Source organism: Centroberyx gerrardi, chromosome 11 (assembly GCF_048128805.1).
Source record: "Centroberyx gerrardi isolate f3 chromosome 11, fCenGer3.hap1.cur.20231027, whole genome shotgun sequence".
NCBI lineage: Eukaryota > Metazoa > Chordata > Actinopteri > Beryciformes > Berycidae > Centroberyx > Centroberyx gerrardi.
Window position 1 is genome coordinate 4,202,862 of NC_136007.1, and position 15,000 is coordinate 4,217,861.

Consider the following 15,000-nt stretch of genomic DNA (forward strand, 5'->3'; position numbering starts at 1 on the left):
CCACAACGTTTTGTGCAAATCGGCTCATAACTTTTTGAGATATTCTTCTAACAGGCAAACAGACAAACAGACGGAGCAGGGGGCAAAAACAAAAACCCCCGTAATGAGATAATGAGATAATCCACTGTTTGGAAAAAGTGACTCCTGCTATTGCAGAATGACTGCTGGCATGAACGTAAGCCAGTTGAAGTTGAGTAATCTTAAAGACCTTTTCTTGCAAAATAATCATGTTTTGGAGGAGAGAATCGTCAATTTCAGGAAGCAAAATGTTTTAAGAAATGGACACATGGTAATATTCTTCAGCAGTGTGTCTGAGCAGCATGGCATGAAGCAGAGGTTTCCAAACTTTTAAATGACCTTTACTTACAAAACAGTTAATGTTTCTGAGCATAGAAATATATCTGTGATTTTGAAATATTGAATGCTGCAATTTAGGAAGCAAAATTTAAAGTAGATGAATAGCGTTTTGGAATGAAGCCCCTCAAATGTCCCTACTGAAGATGGAGAGATAACAACAGCGGGGAGAGTGAAACCTAAAACAGTTCTCTGCATTTGAATTAGCCTTGGCCATTTTTCAAAGCCATTTTAGCACTCGTATACAAAACTAAATGTATATCCCGTGATACCTGTAGAAGCTTAACTGATTGAGTTCAATGTAGAGTATGTAAAATAATGTTATTTAAATCAAATTAGCCGTGTTCAAGCGTAGATACAAATCATCTACGTTTACAGACGGCCGTCCTCTTTCTGCTGTAGAGCGAGGACAGAGGGTTGCTCTTTAAACCCCTGCTTCTGACTTCCTTTAACCTTCCCGACTTCCTGATTTCAAATTCAACAAATCTATTCTGCCGAAACGCCAGTGGAAAGCGGTTCAAACTTTAGAGTGGCTCGATTGTTTCTCAGAGCGAGAACAAGCCGTTGACGAGGGAAACACCGGCGGGCGGGACGAGATCCAGGAGTCTGGAGCCAGGCTGGGACTTTAGTGCCACAAGCATAAATAACCCTAAAAAAGATACCTTGACATTTTGAATTAGCCTCAGTTATTTCCCTTCACACGACACTTCTTGGGTCATATTCCTGGGTCTGTACATTTGTTTTTCTGGACGCTTGCCATACTGTGAGTAGATACAGTTTCAGTATGGGTGACCCCCCCCCCCCCCCCCCCCCGGTGGGAATGGAAACATCGAACCCTGCCCGGTGCGGCCGCTGTGGGCTGCAGGGCCGCTTTAAAATGGCATGTTAGCATTCAGCATGGAAGCCAAAGGGCACAGCCGCCTACAACCTGGTGTCTGGCCTCTGCCCCTTGGCTTCACTGACTGTAAAAATTAATACATTTGTGATGCTAACAGGCTCACAGAGAGGCTTTTATCTGTATGGGCAGAGTGAAGCTGAGGGCGGAGACGGCTTTGTGAAGCAGCATGGACTCTGTAAAGAAGAGAAAGAAGAGGAACTTCCTTCAGTTTCTCTTTGTCCTCCGTTCTGACTGCGTGACGGACGCTCACTCTTCTTGTTCACTTCTCCTCAAGAGCCTGTGTGTAGGGCTGCACCGCACACACACACACACACACATGCACACACACACACACACACACACACACACACACACCCTTAATGCCCTTCCTGTGCCTGTTGTTAAAGAGAAGAGGCCAGTACCAAGAAAACAGCAGAGAATCTGTAGGATCAGGATACTGTAGGATCAGATACACACACACACACACACACACACACACACACACACACACACACACACACACACACACACACAGACAGGCAAAATGCATTGTAACACATAAATAACTCACATGTGGATACACACACACGCAGCAGCACATGTATACGCACACCAACCAAACAGTAGGTCAAAATGCAGAACAACACACACACACAGACACACACACACACACACACACACACACACACACACACAGTCAACTCCCTGACCTTTCCCTGGATGGCTTGTTGACTCTCTTCCACCTGGACTCGTCAGTCTGTGTGACTGCAGCGTTGTGTCACACACACTCACACTCACACACTGCAAGGAATCTGAAGAGCTGCTTGTGTCTTTTCATTCATTTAGTGATTCATTTGTTTTCTTTACCCGCTTATTGGGGAGCTGGAGCCTATCCCAGCATGCATCAGACAGGGCAGATGGCAGGGAGACGTCCTGGACCGGCCAGACAGACAGACAGACAGACAGACACACACACACACACACACTCACACTGACACCGATGGGCAATTTAGAGCCTCCAATCCACCTGACTTGCATGTTTTTGCAATTCATATTATTTAACCCCTTGCACCCTGAGTTTCCCCTTAAATTCCTCCTTAAGTAGCTTAAAAGTTAGAATTTTTTTTTTCCTTTTGTACGACAACGTCACAAACATATTCTGTATCTGCTCGTTCCAGTGCTTTATTAAAGCTCTAGCTGCTTATATTGAGTGAAATATTCAAACCCATACGCCATTTTTTTTTATGGCTGCACCATTACATCAAATGGAAAAAATATAGATGTCTTTTATACACATTTCCCTGTAATTCAGCCTTACATATTTGGTATCTTTGGAAACCTTGGGATCTCGACTAGAATTTAAAATAATGTCTTGTGGGTTTGAACAAAGCTTGGTTCTTCTTGAGTTACCTTACTATGATTTTTCACTGTAAACAGATTATCGTGTGCAGTATAAGCCAGTCATGCCCTGGTGCAGGAAACATCCTACTTGGGAGTATCATCCACCTTCGCTGATCCAGCCTGTGTTCCCTCCCAGTTCAATCCAAGCCTGTTTCTTTTGCAGGAGGCGGTGGAAACAGAAAAGGAAAGAGCAAGAAATGGAAGCAAATGCTGCAGTTCCCCCACATCAGCCTGTGTGAAGAGCTGCGACAAACCACAGGTAAGACACTGGCACTGCCACTGGTTTCTTTCTTGCTTGAATTCAGAGTCTTCTTGCTCGAGTTGAGTGGGTGTCGTTATCCTCGGGCCCTTGAAACCTGTTGAAAACCCATTGTATAATAACCTCATGCTGTAAACACATGAGCGCTCTTTGATCAGTTCCTGGAAAGCATTCATCCGACAGCAGCAATATTTACATCCAGAAATTGGACTAGATGCTCTGATCTAAACGATCTGACGATGAAATGGAAAAAAAAAGATGCTTACACACTGGATTAATGCTTTCTTCTGTTGTTTATTCAGCAACTTTTCAGTCTGTCTGACAAAGGAAATAAATCACGCTATTATTACTAACACCACTAATACTGATCCAAGTCAACAAGAGAGGGGCTTGAATCTTGATCAACAGGCACAATGTGTTCATCTAGTGATCGTTTGCTGAGGAAACTCTCACACACTTCTCTAAATCTGTCGAGCAGTATGTGGGTTAGAGGTCGACCAGCTTGGGGTTTTCAAAGGCCGATGCTCAGAGGACAAGGGTACAGCGCTGATTTATAATTGTTACTATAGGGATGGGGCAATATGCTTATCTCACGATACGATTCAATATGCGATATGGGGTTCACGATTCGATACAAACACGATACGATGTCGTAAATAACAAAGTCTGTGCAGAATTATGTTTCTTTCACGATTCACTTTTCTGCCCCACGATACATAATGTAATTTTTTTAGCAATGCGATATATTGAATTGCGATATAATGTCCCATCCCTAATTGTTGCGTATTTCTGGATATTTAAAAAAGAATTGCACAACGTCAAACTTCAACAGAACAGCAGCCCTAATAGCTCATTTGAAGTCTATGTTTCTAGCTAGCTACACAAACTAGCAACTGTAATTGATCATGAAATAAAATCATCACGATTACCCATAAGATGCTAATATTGTTAACTGAAAATGTGTTTGTTAAGCAAGTAAAGAGTCTTACTATGCTATGATCAAACAGACACAAGGGGAGCGCTAGTATCAGGCAGGATTTCTTCTTTTTGTTGATTTGTGGCAGATTAGACACTAATGGGCAGAATTTGTTCATTTTATTGACTAATTAGATCAAATTTATACAGCGGCCATATTCATCACCATCTGCCAGGCTGATTTATCGGTCGATCTCTATCATGAGTCAACAAAATGATACTAGGGATTCATCCTAATAGGCTTGGAGTGTAATGAACTGGTGATTTTTCTCATTGAGGAAGCTCTCAAACACTGTTGACACTGTTACAGAAAACAAATTGCAGTTCGAGCAGCGAGACCAAGTTCCTTCACCAACAAACCCAACCCTAACTTCTCCCAACACACCTGCGCTGTGAAGGTTTTGGTCGACGAACATGTTAATGTTACGGGAACTGTAACTGGAGGCAGCTGACCCAGCTCGTCTCTAGAAGGAAAGTCCCACCGTGTAAATGTGTAATTTAGCGCACAGGGTCGCTCCTATGTATAGACCATTGTCTTAGCTGTTATCTCATCAAATACCATTATTCAATCGTCTCATTATTCCTCACATGCAGGAAATGCCGCGCTCACTGCAGTCTCTGTGCGGATTACACAGCAGCAGAAGAGCGAGTCAGGTTTTGTTTAGCTGTAAACATGGTTATATGGCTTCTATATAGTCAATAGCATTAATCCTGCACTTAATTTCAACTTTTTATTTGTAGGATTGTTTGACATTTATTCCAATTGAGTGGCATTTGTTTGTGGACAGGAAAATACATTTGGGATCATCGTTTATTTACAATACATTTGTTAAACCTGTGTGCATTTATTTCTTTTTTAAGACAAATCTGACTCCATTCACTCCAAGCACTTCTGGCCACGCCTCCATCTGTGATGTCACCGCAGGTGCTTTACCTCTGGCAGCGTCAAATGCTTTGCGATCAGAAAAATTGTTCCCGCCCCCCCCCCCCCCCCCCCCCCGGTACAGCTGGCTGATCAGCTATCACACACACACACACTCCTCTATTCGCTCTCGCTGCCCAACCAGGTGGAGACTGGCTGAACACATTGTGTTTAAGCACTTTTTCAGCAAAGCACTTGTAAGTAAATGAACTTTCCTCAGTATATTTAACCAAGCGCTGTAATTAAGTGCATTTTTGGGGTAGCAAAGGGACTGTACTGCCTTATTGGACTTTAGGGGACTGAAAAGTTTTACTCCACTACATTTGAAATAGGGCTGCACAGTTATTTTGATCACAATTATTATTCATTGGGAACCACTTTTTCCACTGCCTGAGGTTTGGATTTTGTGTCATAAATAATTTTGTAAGACTGGGTGTATCTACCATTTTTTTCAAATGGTGGGTATCTAATGGAATCGGGTGGGTATTTAATGGAACTCTTACAAGTTTGTTCAGGTGTTTGTTTGTTGGAATATTGTGTTCAGAAAATGGGAGTAAAACAAGAAAAATATGCCATTTGGTGGATATTTTCATCCAAAGCTAGCTGGTCGCCAGGTGCAGCTGTTGGAGCAGCGAACACGCCGCTTCCTCCATCATGGATGGGGGCGGATGGAGAGTGTTGTGTTTTGTAATCATGAGGCTTGCACCGTATCCTGTCCAACATGTGGACAGTGAGGATAGGCTTCTGTGGCAACTTCTGTTTTTTTTTTTTTTTTTTACTTTTTCTTTTTTCCTTTCTCTTTTTTACTCAAAAAGAAAAAAACCCCGGCTGCTTTACCATGAATAGTGTAAAGAAGATGCAGATTAGTCAAAACACATTTTAACTCCTCAGTCAAGCACATTTTTTTCCCCCACAGTCTTTGAGCAAGCTGACATATACTGTATATTCAAAAACAAACAAGCTGCCAATATCTCTCCTATATCTTAACCCCTCGTTGCCCTTCCTCTCTCCTTTCATACCAAGTTGATCATGGATCCTGTTCAGAATCATCATCATCACGCGTCATCTGCACCTGAACACTGAAGCTGTTCAGCCCAAGGCAGGCCCGTCACAAACTAACGTTACTTTAACTGAACCGCAGAGGAAACTGCGGCGGGTGCAGAAAGAGGAAGCAGACTGGTGTTTCTGCTGAACCCGCGCTGCCGTTCCAACCTGCAGAGCGGTGACTTTCATTTTAGCAGGTCACAGGTTTAGGACAGATTTTTTTTGCCATGAAACTAGACAGAAGAACACAAACGCGGTGAGGTGGTGATGATGAGGTGCAAGTTCCCACCCGGAAGGTACTGCAGCACGTGAAAGTAGCAAGAAACGAGACGAGGACAGAAACTTCCTCGGTCTAGTGAAAGCTAGTAGAAATACCAGTACACTCTCCAGTGTTGCTGGATTGAGTTTGTGCTCGTTTGCTTTTCCTAAGTCCCCAGATGAGAGTCTCCAAGAGTCTGAACTGAGAAAACTCAATTTGAAATTATAATTAAAAGTTGAATTCAGTGGGCGTCCTGGTCTGAGGTGCGTACCATGTAACCAAGACGTCCTGGGTTCGAATCCCCTCTCTCTCCCCCATCTTTTGTCTCTCTCTTCACTGTAAAACTGTCCAATAAAGGCAACAATGATTGTTAAATCTCCATGAAATGAACTCTCATTACCTTTACTTCCTGGAAAACAAATAGTATCTTTAATGGTGAACTCATGCTGCACCTGTAGGCGTAAAAAAAACAACCTCCAAACAATAAAACCATCAGATTTTTGATCAGTCCCGCCCCTCCACCCCTCCCGTCAAATGAAACTGCCTTTCTCTCCCTAACTGATCTCCCATTGGTTTACATTTTTGAATGAATGAATGATCCCTCTTTGCGTTATGTCCCGCCCCACCAACCCATTTCAACAGGAAATACATCAAATCAAGGAAGTTAAAGATGAAGTTAAAATATTAAATTCAGTTAGAATTGTGGCGTTCTGGTGGCCTTTTCAATAATAATCACTTTCAGTTTATAGCACTTGCATTCAATGTCAAATTACGCCTTAGAAATTCAACTTTTGAATTCAACAGTTCAGTGTACACATGACAAATTCAAATTAATTGCTGCTAGCACTTTGGGTCACGGCTCAGCAGTCCAGTACAGTAGGTTGACATCTATATTAGCAGCAGAGGCAGAAACCCCCGCAACATTATATTTAACAGCAGTCATATGACTTCCACACATCAACGTGTTTAATGGCTGTCTTGGATTTGAAGGAGCGGTCCAGTATTTCACTGCAGTTACGGCTCCGTTCCCACGGGTTCGGGGCCCCTACAGCAACGGGAGTTACGTACAAAGACGACATTGATTGTTGCCAAATGAAACAAGCTTTTATAGCTTGATCTTATTTTGGGGGAAGAGTCACTTTATTGCTGTTGTCTTGAGGGTCCTGTGTACTGACGCTGACGCTGGACTCACACACATTATATCTTCAATTGTCTTTAAAAGGCCCTGGGCTCATCTCACCGGCATAAATCTGTAATTTCTCTTGTCTGTTCTCTTTCTGTGTTATTTCTTGGCTCTGTGTAGCTCAGCAGCTACATGGCCCAACCTGTAACACCGATGGTATTGTAGGGCAGTTTTCATACGTGTCTCTCAGCAGAATGGGGAAGCTCTCTCTCTCTCTCTCTCTCTCTCTCTCTCTCTCTCTCTCTCTCTGTTTTTCCCAGCCAGTGCACCAGCAGCTCTGCAGGTACCGACTGAGCACAGAAACAGCTTGGTGCAACCAGGAAGTGAATGAGACGCTTCAGAGCGTGTGCAGCAGGAAGAGAGAAAGAAAAATAAGAGAGAAGAAAAGAAAGAAGGAGTGGAAAAACAAAGGAGTGAGAGAGACAGAGAGAGAGAGAGAGAGAGAGAGAGAGAGAGAGAGAGACAGGAACTAAAACACACAATTGCACACAATGAACCCCATGAACCTCTAATTGCATACTACATGCTGAGAGAGAGAGAGAGAGAGAGTGGGTGAAAAAAGAAAATGAATGAGTGAAAGAGAAAAAGAAGAGACAGTCTGGATGTTGAGGCTGGAGGTGTTGGTTCTGTTCGGGGAAATCAATGATCATCATGAATTAAATGAAGCAGCCAATTCTCAAACATCCGTTTTAGCAGTGAGTGACTGGGCTATTTTATGAAGACATTAAATGTAAAGGTGTAAGTTACTATGTTAGAGTTTTTCCACAACCCAAGGGGATTAATCTTATCTTATCTTATCTTATCTTATCTTATCTTATCTTATACTGTATGTTGCAGTGTTTCATGTCATATTTACTATTGTTAGTTTGCATAAATTAGCAAGATATAGCATTGAAAATGCCCTCTGAGTGCCATTCTAGTTAGATTTTTTTGTACTCCCACCAAAATATCTGTCCAATAGGTCTGCTTGATATTAGTCAGTGTGAAATGAACCGGACCAATACAATCTAACAACCTAGTGGACTCTGGTTCACACTTTAAATGGACTATTATAGTATGAAAACGCCCCTAGAGTAGTCGGATTACATGATTTCTGTGTATTCAAGTCCCCAAATTTCAAACAGTCGTGTCTCGCTGCCAGCCTGTGAACAGACCGACTGCAGCTCTAACTTACTATGTTAGAGTTTTTCCACAACCAGGACTACATGCTGCAGGGTTTCATGTCATGTTTACTATTGTTAGCTTGAATAAATTCACACTCATGAATGTAAATCTTTGTGAAAGTTGTTTAGCAGTTTATTGTTTATACTAGTATGAGTATAGCTGAGTATTTTATTGTTTTTGTTTTTTTACCATGGTATCATCAACCAAAGTCAAATTTCTTTTTAATCTCAACAACTCAAGTCCCAAATCAATTGGGAATCAATAGGTCAGCACTGTAGATAGATTCCCAGCTCTCTGAAAGGAGCGGCTTATCTTATTGGCTCCACTGAAGGCTGTTGATATGTTCCTGGGCTCCCAACGCCTCCGGCTCGCTTTTAAACTGTAAACATCCCCAGGTCCATTTGTTTTTCTGTTTCCGCTGCGGCTCACACTTCAGTAAAATCCCCCTTTTCAGGAACAGAGCACTGTGAACGGCTGCGGCGATGAACTTGTGAACTACACACAACAGATGCTGTGTTGCTCTGTGGGAGACGCTCGGCGGCGGACTGATCAAAACGGCTAAAACTGGATCCTTCAGGAGTCAGGAGTTTCCTTTTAACCTCTCCGGCGGCCTGCGCTCCTGTTCCATCCCTTAAAGGTTAACCATAGGAACATGTGGGGCCAATGTGATGTGAAATATCACCACAATCAAGATGTTTACAGCAGAGTTTCCATCCGTTTGGCGGCGGCTGTCTGGGCGGTTTTGTGTGATTGTGTATGGGAGTACTGTCCACTGCACAAAGGTTGTTAGTATAGGAGTCAGAGGCCTTATGTTAGATACCCATACATGGCACACAGGCCAGCTAGGGTAAACACACAGCCTACATTGTTAGGAAGACATCCATTAAACCCAACTGATGGTGACCCTTGATAGAGCCGTGCTGCCTGGAAGGGCGATGCGGCTGCACAGCTCCGTCCCAGGAAGGTATTCCTGAAGGAAGGGAAGTGGCTTTTCCCAGAAAACGTTTGAGTACAGTGTGCCAGAGGTGATCATCCGGCATGCATTTGTATGTAAGTGTGTGTTTGTGTGAGTGTGTGTGTGTCAGGGTCTGAAATTCGCGTGGCCTCGGGGCAAAATGGCCGTGAAAGCAGATGAGTTCACAGCCTGAAGCTGTAGGAAATGTGGCACCATGCAGCCAGCAGTAGAAGAAAATACAGACACCATATAAACCACGGCGTCAACGAAAAATAAAACAACCATTAATCTAAAAAATGTAACACTAGAGGGGAGGAAGATGGACTGGTTGGGCACAGAGAGGGGAAAACGGCAGCATCCTCTTCTTCCAGCAGTGGGAAAGAAGTTAAAACAAATGTTAGTGGTAATAAACTGAGTGTTTATTTGGCAGTGTATTATTTCTTAGTTTTAAAAATGACCAAAAAGCACTAAAATACCCCTAAAAATTAGATCAAATGGGCAGAAATATGGAAAATATGGAAAAAAAAAGTGAATCTCTTACCCTAGTGTGTGTGTGTGTGTGTGTGTGTGTGTGTGTGTGTGTGTGTGTGTGTGTGTGTGTGTAAGGGTTAGGGTTTAGCCATTGCTGTTCATGTTTTCTTCCGGAAAACCCTCACAACAAAGCCTGTTTTTTTTCTTGAAAGGTGCCATGCAAATAACATTGACATAACATTTGATTTGCCTTAATTCACTGGAAGTCGCTGCTGTGTGGCTGCTGTAGCAGATAGTGCTGGGTGAAGAGGCAGGCGGCAGAGCACAACTTCCCCTGATTTGAATAGTTGTTGTCTCCAGGGAGGAGAAGGGAGGGAGGGAGGGAGGGGGGGGATACTAGTGAGCAGAGAGAAATTAGAAATATAAAGGAGCCATTAGAAAGCAGAGAAATGGACGGGGGAAAAGACCCAAAGTGAGTAGGTAAGGGGAAAGAAATTAGAATTTCCATCTGGGATTTCCCTCTGGGTGTAAATGATGACTGAATGAGTCGAGGGGCTGCGCTGAAAATCGTAGGGCATCATGAGTTACACAGAAACCTGTTTTCTGAAAACTACTCCTACTCCTCTCCTCTCCTTTCCTCCTCTCCTCTCCTCTCCTCCTCCTCTCCTCATCTCCTCCTCTCCTCTCCTCTCCTACTCTCCTCTCCTCTCCTCTCCTCATCTCTTCCTCTCTCCTCTCCTCCTCTCCTCTCCTCTCCTCTCCTCTCCTCTCCTCCTCTCCTCTCCACTCCTCTCTTGTCCTCTCCCTCTCCTCTCCTCTCCTCTCTTCTCCTCTCTCTTGTCCTCTTCCTCTCCTCTCCTCTCCCTCTCCTCTCCTCCTCTCCTCTCCTACTCTCCCCTCCTCTCCTCCTCTCCTCTCCTCCCCTCCTCTCCTCTCCTCTCCTACTCTCCCCTCCTCTTCTCTCCTCTCCTGTCTCCTCCTCTTCTCTCCTTTCCTCTCCTCTCTTCCTCTCTCCTCCTCTCCTCTCCTTTCCTCCTCTCCCCTCCTCTCCTCCTCTCCTCCTCTCCTCTCCTACTCTCCCCTCCTCTTCTCTCCTCTCCTCTCCTGTCTCCTCTCCTCATCTCCTCCTCTCCTCTCCTCTCCTACTCTCCTCTCCTCTCCTCTCCTCATCTCTTCCTCTCTCCTCTCCTCCTCTCCTCTCCTCTCCTCTCCTCCTCTCCTCTCCACTCCTCTCTTGTCCTCTCCCTCTCCTCTCCTCTCCTCTCTTCTCCTCTCTCTTGTCCTCTTCCTCTCCTCTCCTCTCCCTCTCCTCTCCTCCTCTCCTCTCCTACTCTCCCCTCCTCTCCTCCTCTCCTCTCCTCCCCTCCTCTCCTCTCCTCTCCTACTCTCCCCTCCTCTTCTCTCCTCTCCTGTCTCCTCCTCTTCTCTCCTTTCCTCTCCTCTCTTCCTCTCTCCTCCTCTCCTCTCCTTTCCTCCTCTCCCCTCCTCTCCTCCTCTCCTCTCCTACTCTCCCCTCCTCTTCTCTCCTCTCCTCTCCTGTCTCCTCTCCTCATCTCCTCCTCTCCTCTCCTCTCCTACTCTCCTCTCCTCTCCTCTCCTCATCTCTTCCTCTCTCCTCTCCTCCTCTCCTCTCCTCTCCTCTCCTCCTCTCCTCTCCACTCCTCTCTTGTCCTCTCCCTCTCCTCTCCTCTCCTCTCTTCTCCTCTCTCTTGTCCTCTTCCTCTCCTCTCCTCTCCCTCTCCTCTCCTCCTCTCCTCTCCTACTCTCCCCTCCTCTCCTCCTCTCCTCTCCTCCCCTCCTCTCCTCTCCTCTCCTACTCTCCCCTCCTCTTCTCTCCTCTCCTGTCTCCTCCTCTTCTCTCCTTTCCTCTCCTCTCTTCCTCTCTCCTCCTCTCCTCTCCTTTCCTCCTCTCCCCTCCTCTCCTCCTCTCCTCTCCTACTCTCCCCTCCTCTTCTCTCCTCTCCTCTCCTGTCTCCTCCTCTTCTCTCCTTTTCTCTCCTCTCCTCTCCTCTCTCCTCTCCTCCTCTCCTCTCCTCTCCTCTCCTCTCTCCTCCTCTCCTCTCCTCTCCTCTCCTCTCCTACTCTCCCCTCCTCTTCTCTCCTCTCCTCTCCTCTCCTGTCTCCTCTCCTCCTCTCCCCTCCTACTCTCCCCTCCTCTCTCCCCCTCTCCTCTTCTCCTCCTCTCCTCCCCTCCTCTCCTCTCCACTCCTCTCTTGTCCTCTCCCTCTCCTCTCCTTTCCTCTCCTCCTCTTCTCTCCTCTCCTCCCTCCTCTTCTCTCCTCTCCTCTCCTCCCCTCCTCTCCTCTCCTCTCCTCTCCTTTCCTCCTCTCCTCCCCTCCTCTTCTCTCCTCTCCTCTCCTCCTCTTCTCTCCTCTCCTCCCTCCTCTCCTCTCCTCTCTTCCTCTCTCCTCTCCTCTCCTCTCCTCTCCTCTCCTCATGTTAGAGTCCTGGATTCTGTATTTTGCATGTCAGAAACTTATTTATTCTGTTTAAAGACTGTGGAGCATGTAAACACACCATGAGATCCTTGTATTGTGTTTATTTCACTTGCGGGGGAATTATTTCATTGAGAATAAAAAATGTAACCGCAGCTGCCAGCCCATGCCAACACGATGACGCGGTACGAACCCGAGCCCGAGACTTTTTGTGTGTTTGGTCTTTACGATTTTACAGCATGTTCTGTCCTGAATCCTCCGTCATATTCACCACAACTCCATTGATCTACTCAGGAACTCCATTTGTCCATAACCGGATAATTTGGAAATGGATTGCCCGGCCCTGGGGAGATGTTATATTTCATGCATTAAGAGGAAGTTCGGGTCCGACAAGTAGCTTAATGAATTCTAATGAGGCAAAATCTCGGCCCACTCTTTCTGGCGAGGAGAATGTAATTTATGGGAACATGCACTTTAGGCTGTGTCAGAGAAATCCCAGAGGGTTTTTTTTTTTTGCTTTATGTTTTCCGTTCAAATGAATTGTTAACAAGATTCAGATTAGTAGTAAAGAAAGGGAGCAGCCGGAGGGCATTGGCAGTCTTCCCTACAGAAGTTAAGTGCTTCTCTGGGGCGATCAGCTGCCTTCCAGATTCTGCCGTGCTTTCTCCTGCACTCGTCTGTCCTGTTGTCTTCCAGTCGTCTCTGCGTCGCTCTTTCTGCATTCTTGCTCTGCTCTGCTTTGCTTAGCGTTGTCCTGCTTTGTCCCGCTGCACCTCACTCTCGGTCTGTTCTCTGTATTGCAGGACGGAGGAAGTATGACAGTGCAGAGCGAGGACAGAACAGAAAAGAGATAATTAGAGTAGAACGAGGAGGAGAACAAAGAGGACATGGCAGCATGGCAGGACAGGACAGAACAGAACTAAGTAGAGCAGAAAAAAATCAAAGCGGGATATAACCGAGCAGGAACAGGACAGAACAAAGCCTAGTTTAGCATTTGACAGCAGAGCAGATCAGAGCAAAACATAACAAGCCAACAGAAATCATGTCGCACCCCCTCGAATGACGCGGTCCGGCTCACGGCCGGGCCGGTAACACGTATGTCACCGTGCTTTCTGTAATGGTAGAGCACAGCTTGGGCCAGGCAGTGTGATCTTGGAAATCAAACAACAAAGTGGTGAGATGCATCATTTGCCCAAGTTTCATCAAAATTCGATCTTTGATGTCATGCTGGATGGATGGATGGATGGATGGATGGATGGATGGATGGATGAATGGATGATGGACCAATCATTGGGCCAATCAGTGTAATTCTGAAAATTCCACTACAGATTGGTGAGATGCATCATTCTGCCAAGTTTCATTAAAATTCCCTCAGTGGATGTAGCGTTCCCCAATTCCACAACAAAGTGGTGAGCAGTGTTGGGCGGTAACATGTTACAATAATGTGATTGCTTTTTTTCAGTAACATTAGTGTAAGGGATTTCAATTTCAAATTCAGTAATTAAATTATAGTTACTAATCCCAGTAATGCCTTACTTAAGCCTTAACTCCCCTTCAACCTTTTCTTTTCTCTCCTTTGAAATTTTCAAAAACATTTTTTTTTTTTCCAAATCCCTGTTAGGTTTTTCCTCATATGCATCTTAAGGACATGCGGTAGTTTTTTTTTTTACGTCGGCTGAGGGACAGACGCAGACTTTCGGCAGCTGGAAGTTTTCCCGTTACTTTGAGTTGATCTCAGTCGAAGATCAAAGAACATTCTGGTCCGTTATAAACTTTGTGTGCAGCAGAACTCTTTCCACAGTGAAAAACACAACATCCAGTTTATCAAAGCATCTGATACACAACACAGCGAACAACCGCTCCTGTTGAGTAATTAGTAATGTGATTACTTTTTAAATGACTAATAAGTAAAGAGTAATTGATTAAATTTTCAGAGTAACTTGCCCAACACTGGTGGTGAGATGCATCATTGCCCCCAAGTTTCATCAAAATCTGATCCTGAGATATCATACAAAACAAAAAGACAAACAGAAGGAGACGGATTCTTTAGTCCTTCCCCTGTTTTCCACCCTGCTGGACAAAGAGCAGGAGAGAGCGCTGCAGAGCAGATTGTTTTCTCTCTCCTTTCGTCTCCTTCTCTCTCTCAGTATATCTGCTCACTGTTGCCATCAATAACAGTCTCCTCTCTGCTCCACCCTGCTCCTCTCTGCTCCTCTCTGCTCCTCCCTGCTCCTCTCTGCTCCACCCTGCTCCTCTCTGCTCCTTTCTGCTCCCCCCTGCTCCACCCTGCTCCTCCCTGCTCCTCCCTGCTCCTCTCTGCTCCTCCTGCTCCTCCCTGCTCCTCCCCGCTCCACCCTGCTCCTCTCTGCTCCTCCCTGCTCCTCTCTGCTCCACCCTGCTCCTCTCTGCTCCCCCCTGCTCCTCCCTGCTCCTCCCTGCTCCTCTCTGCTCCTCTCTGCTCCTCTCTGCTCCCCCCTGCTCCTCTCTGCTCCTCTCTGCTCCCCCCTGCTCCTCCCTGCTCCTCCCTGCTCCTCTCTGCTCCTCCCTGCTCCTCCCCGCTCCACCCTGCTCCTCTCTGCTCCTCCTGCTTCTCTCTGCTCCTCTCTGCTCCCCCCTGCTTCTCTCTGCTCCTCTCTGCTCCTCCCTGCTTCTCTCTGCTTCTCTCTGCTCCTCTCTGCTCCTCCCTGCTTCTCTCTGCTCC

At 45.6% G+C, this 15,000-nt stretch overlaps 1 protein-coding gene across 1 annotated transcript in view; it reads left to right on the forward strand.

The window, feature by feature from the left end:
• The window catches only part of grk6 (G protein-coupled receptor kinase 6), a 58,443-nt gene that overhangs the window by 7,663 nt on the left and 35,780 nt on the right, over positions 1 to 15,000 (forward strand). The window contains exon 2 of the mRNA XM_071910336.2: positions 2,796 to 2,891. Coding sequence (XP_071766437.1) covers positions 2,796 to 2,891 — 96 coding nt within the window. The remainder of the gene's footprint in view (positions 1 to 2,795; positions 2,892 to 15,000) is intronic.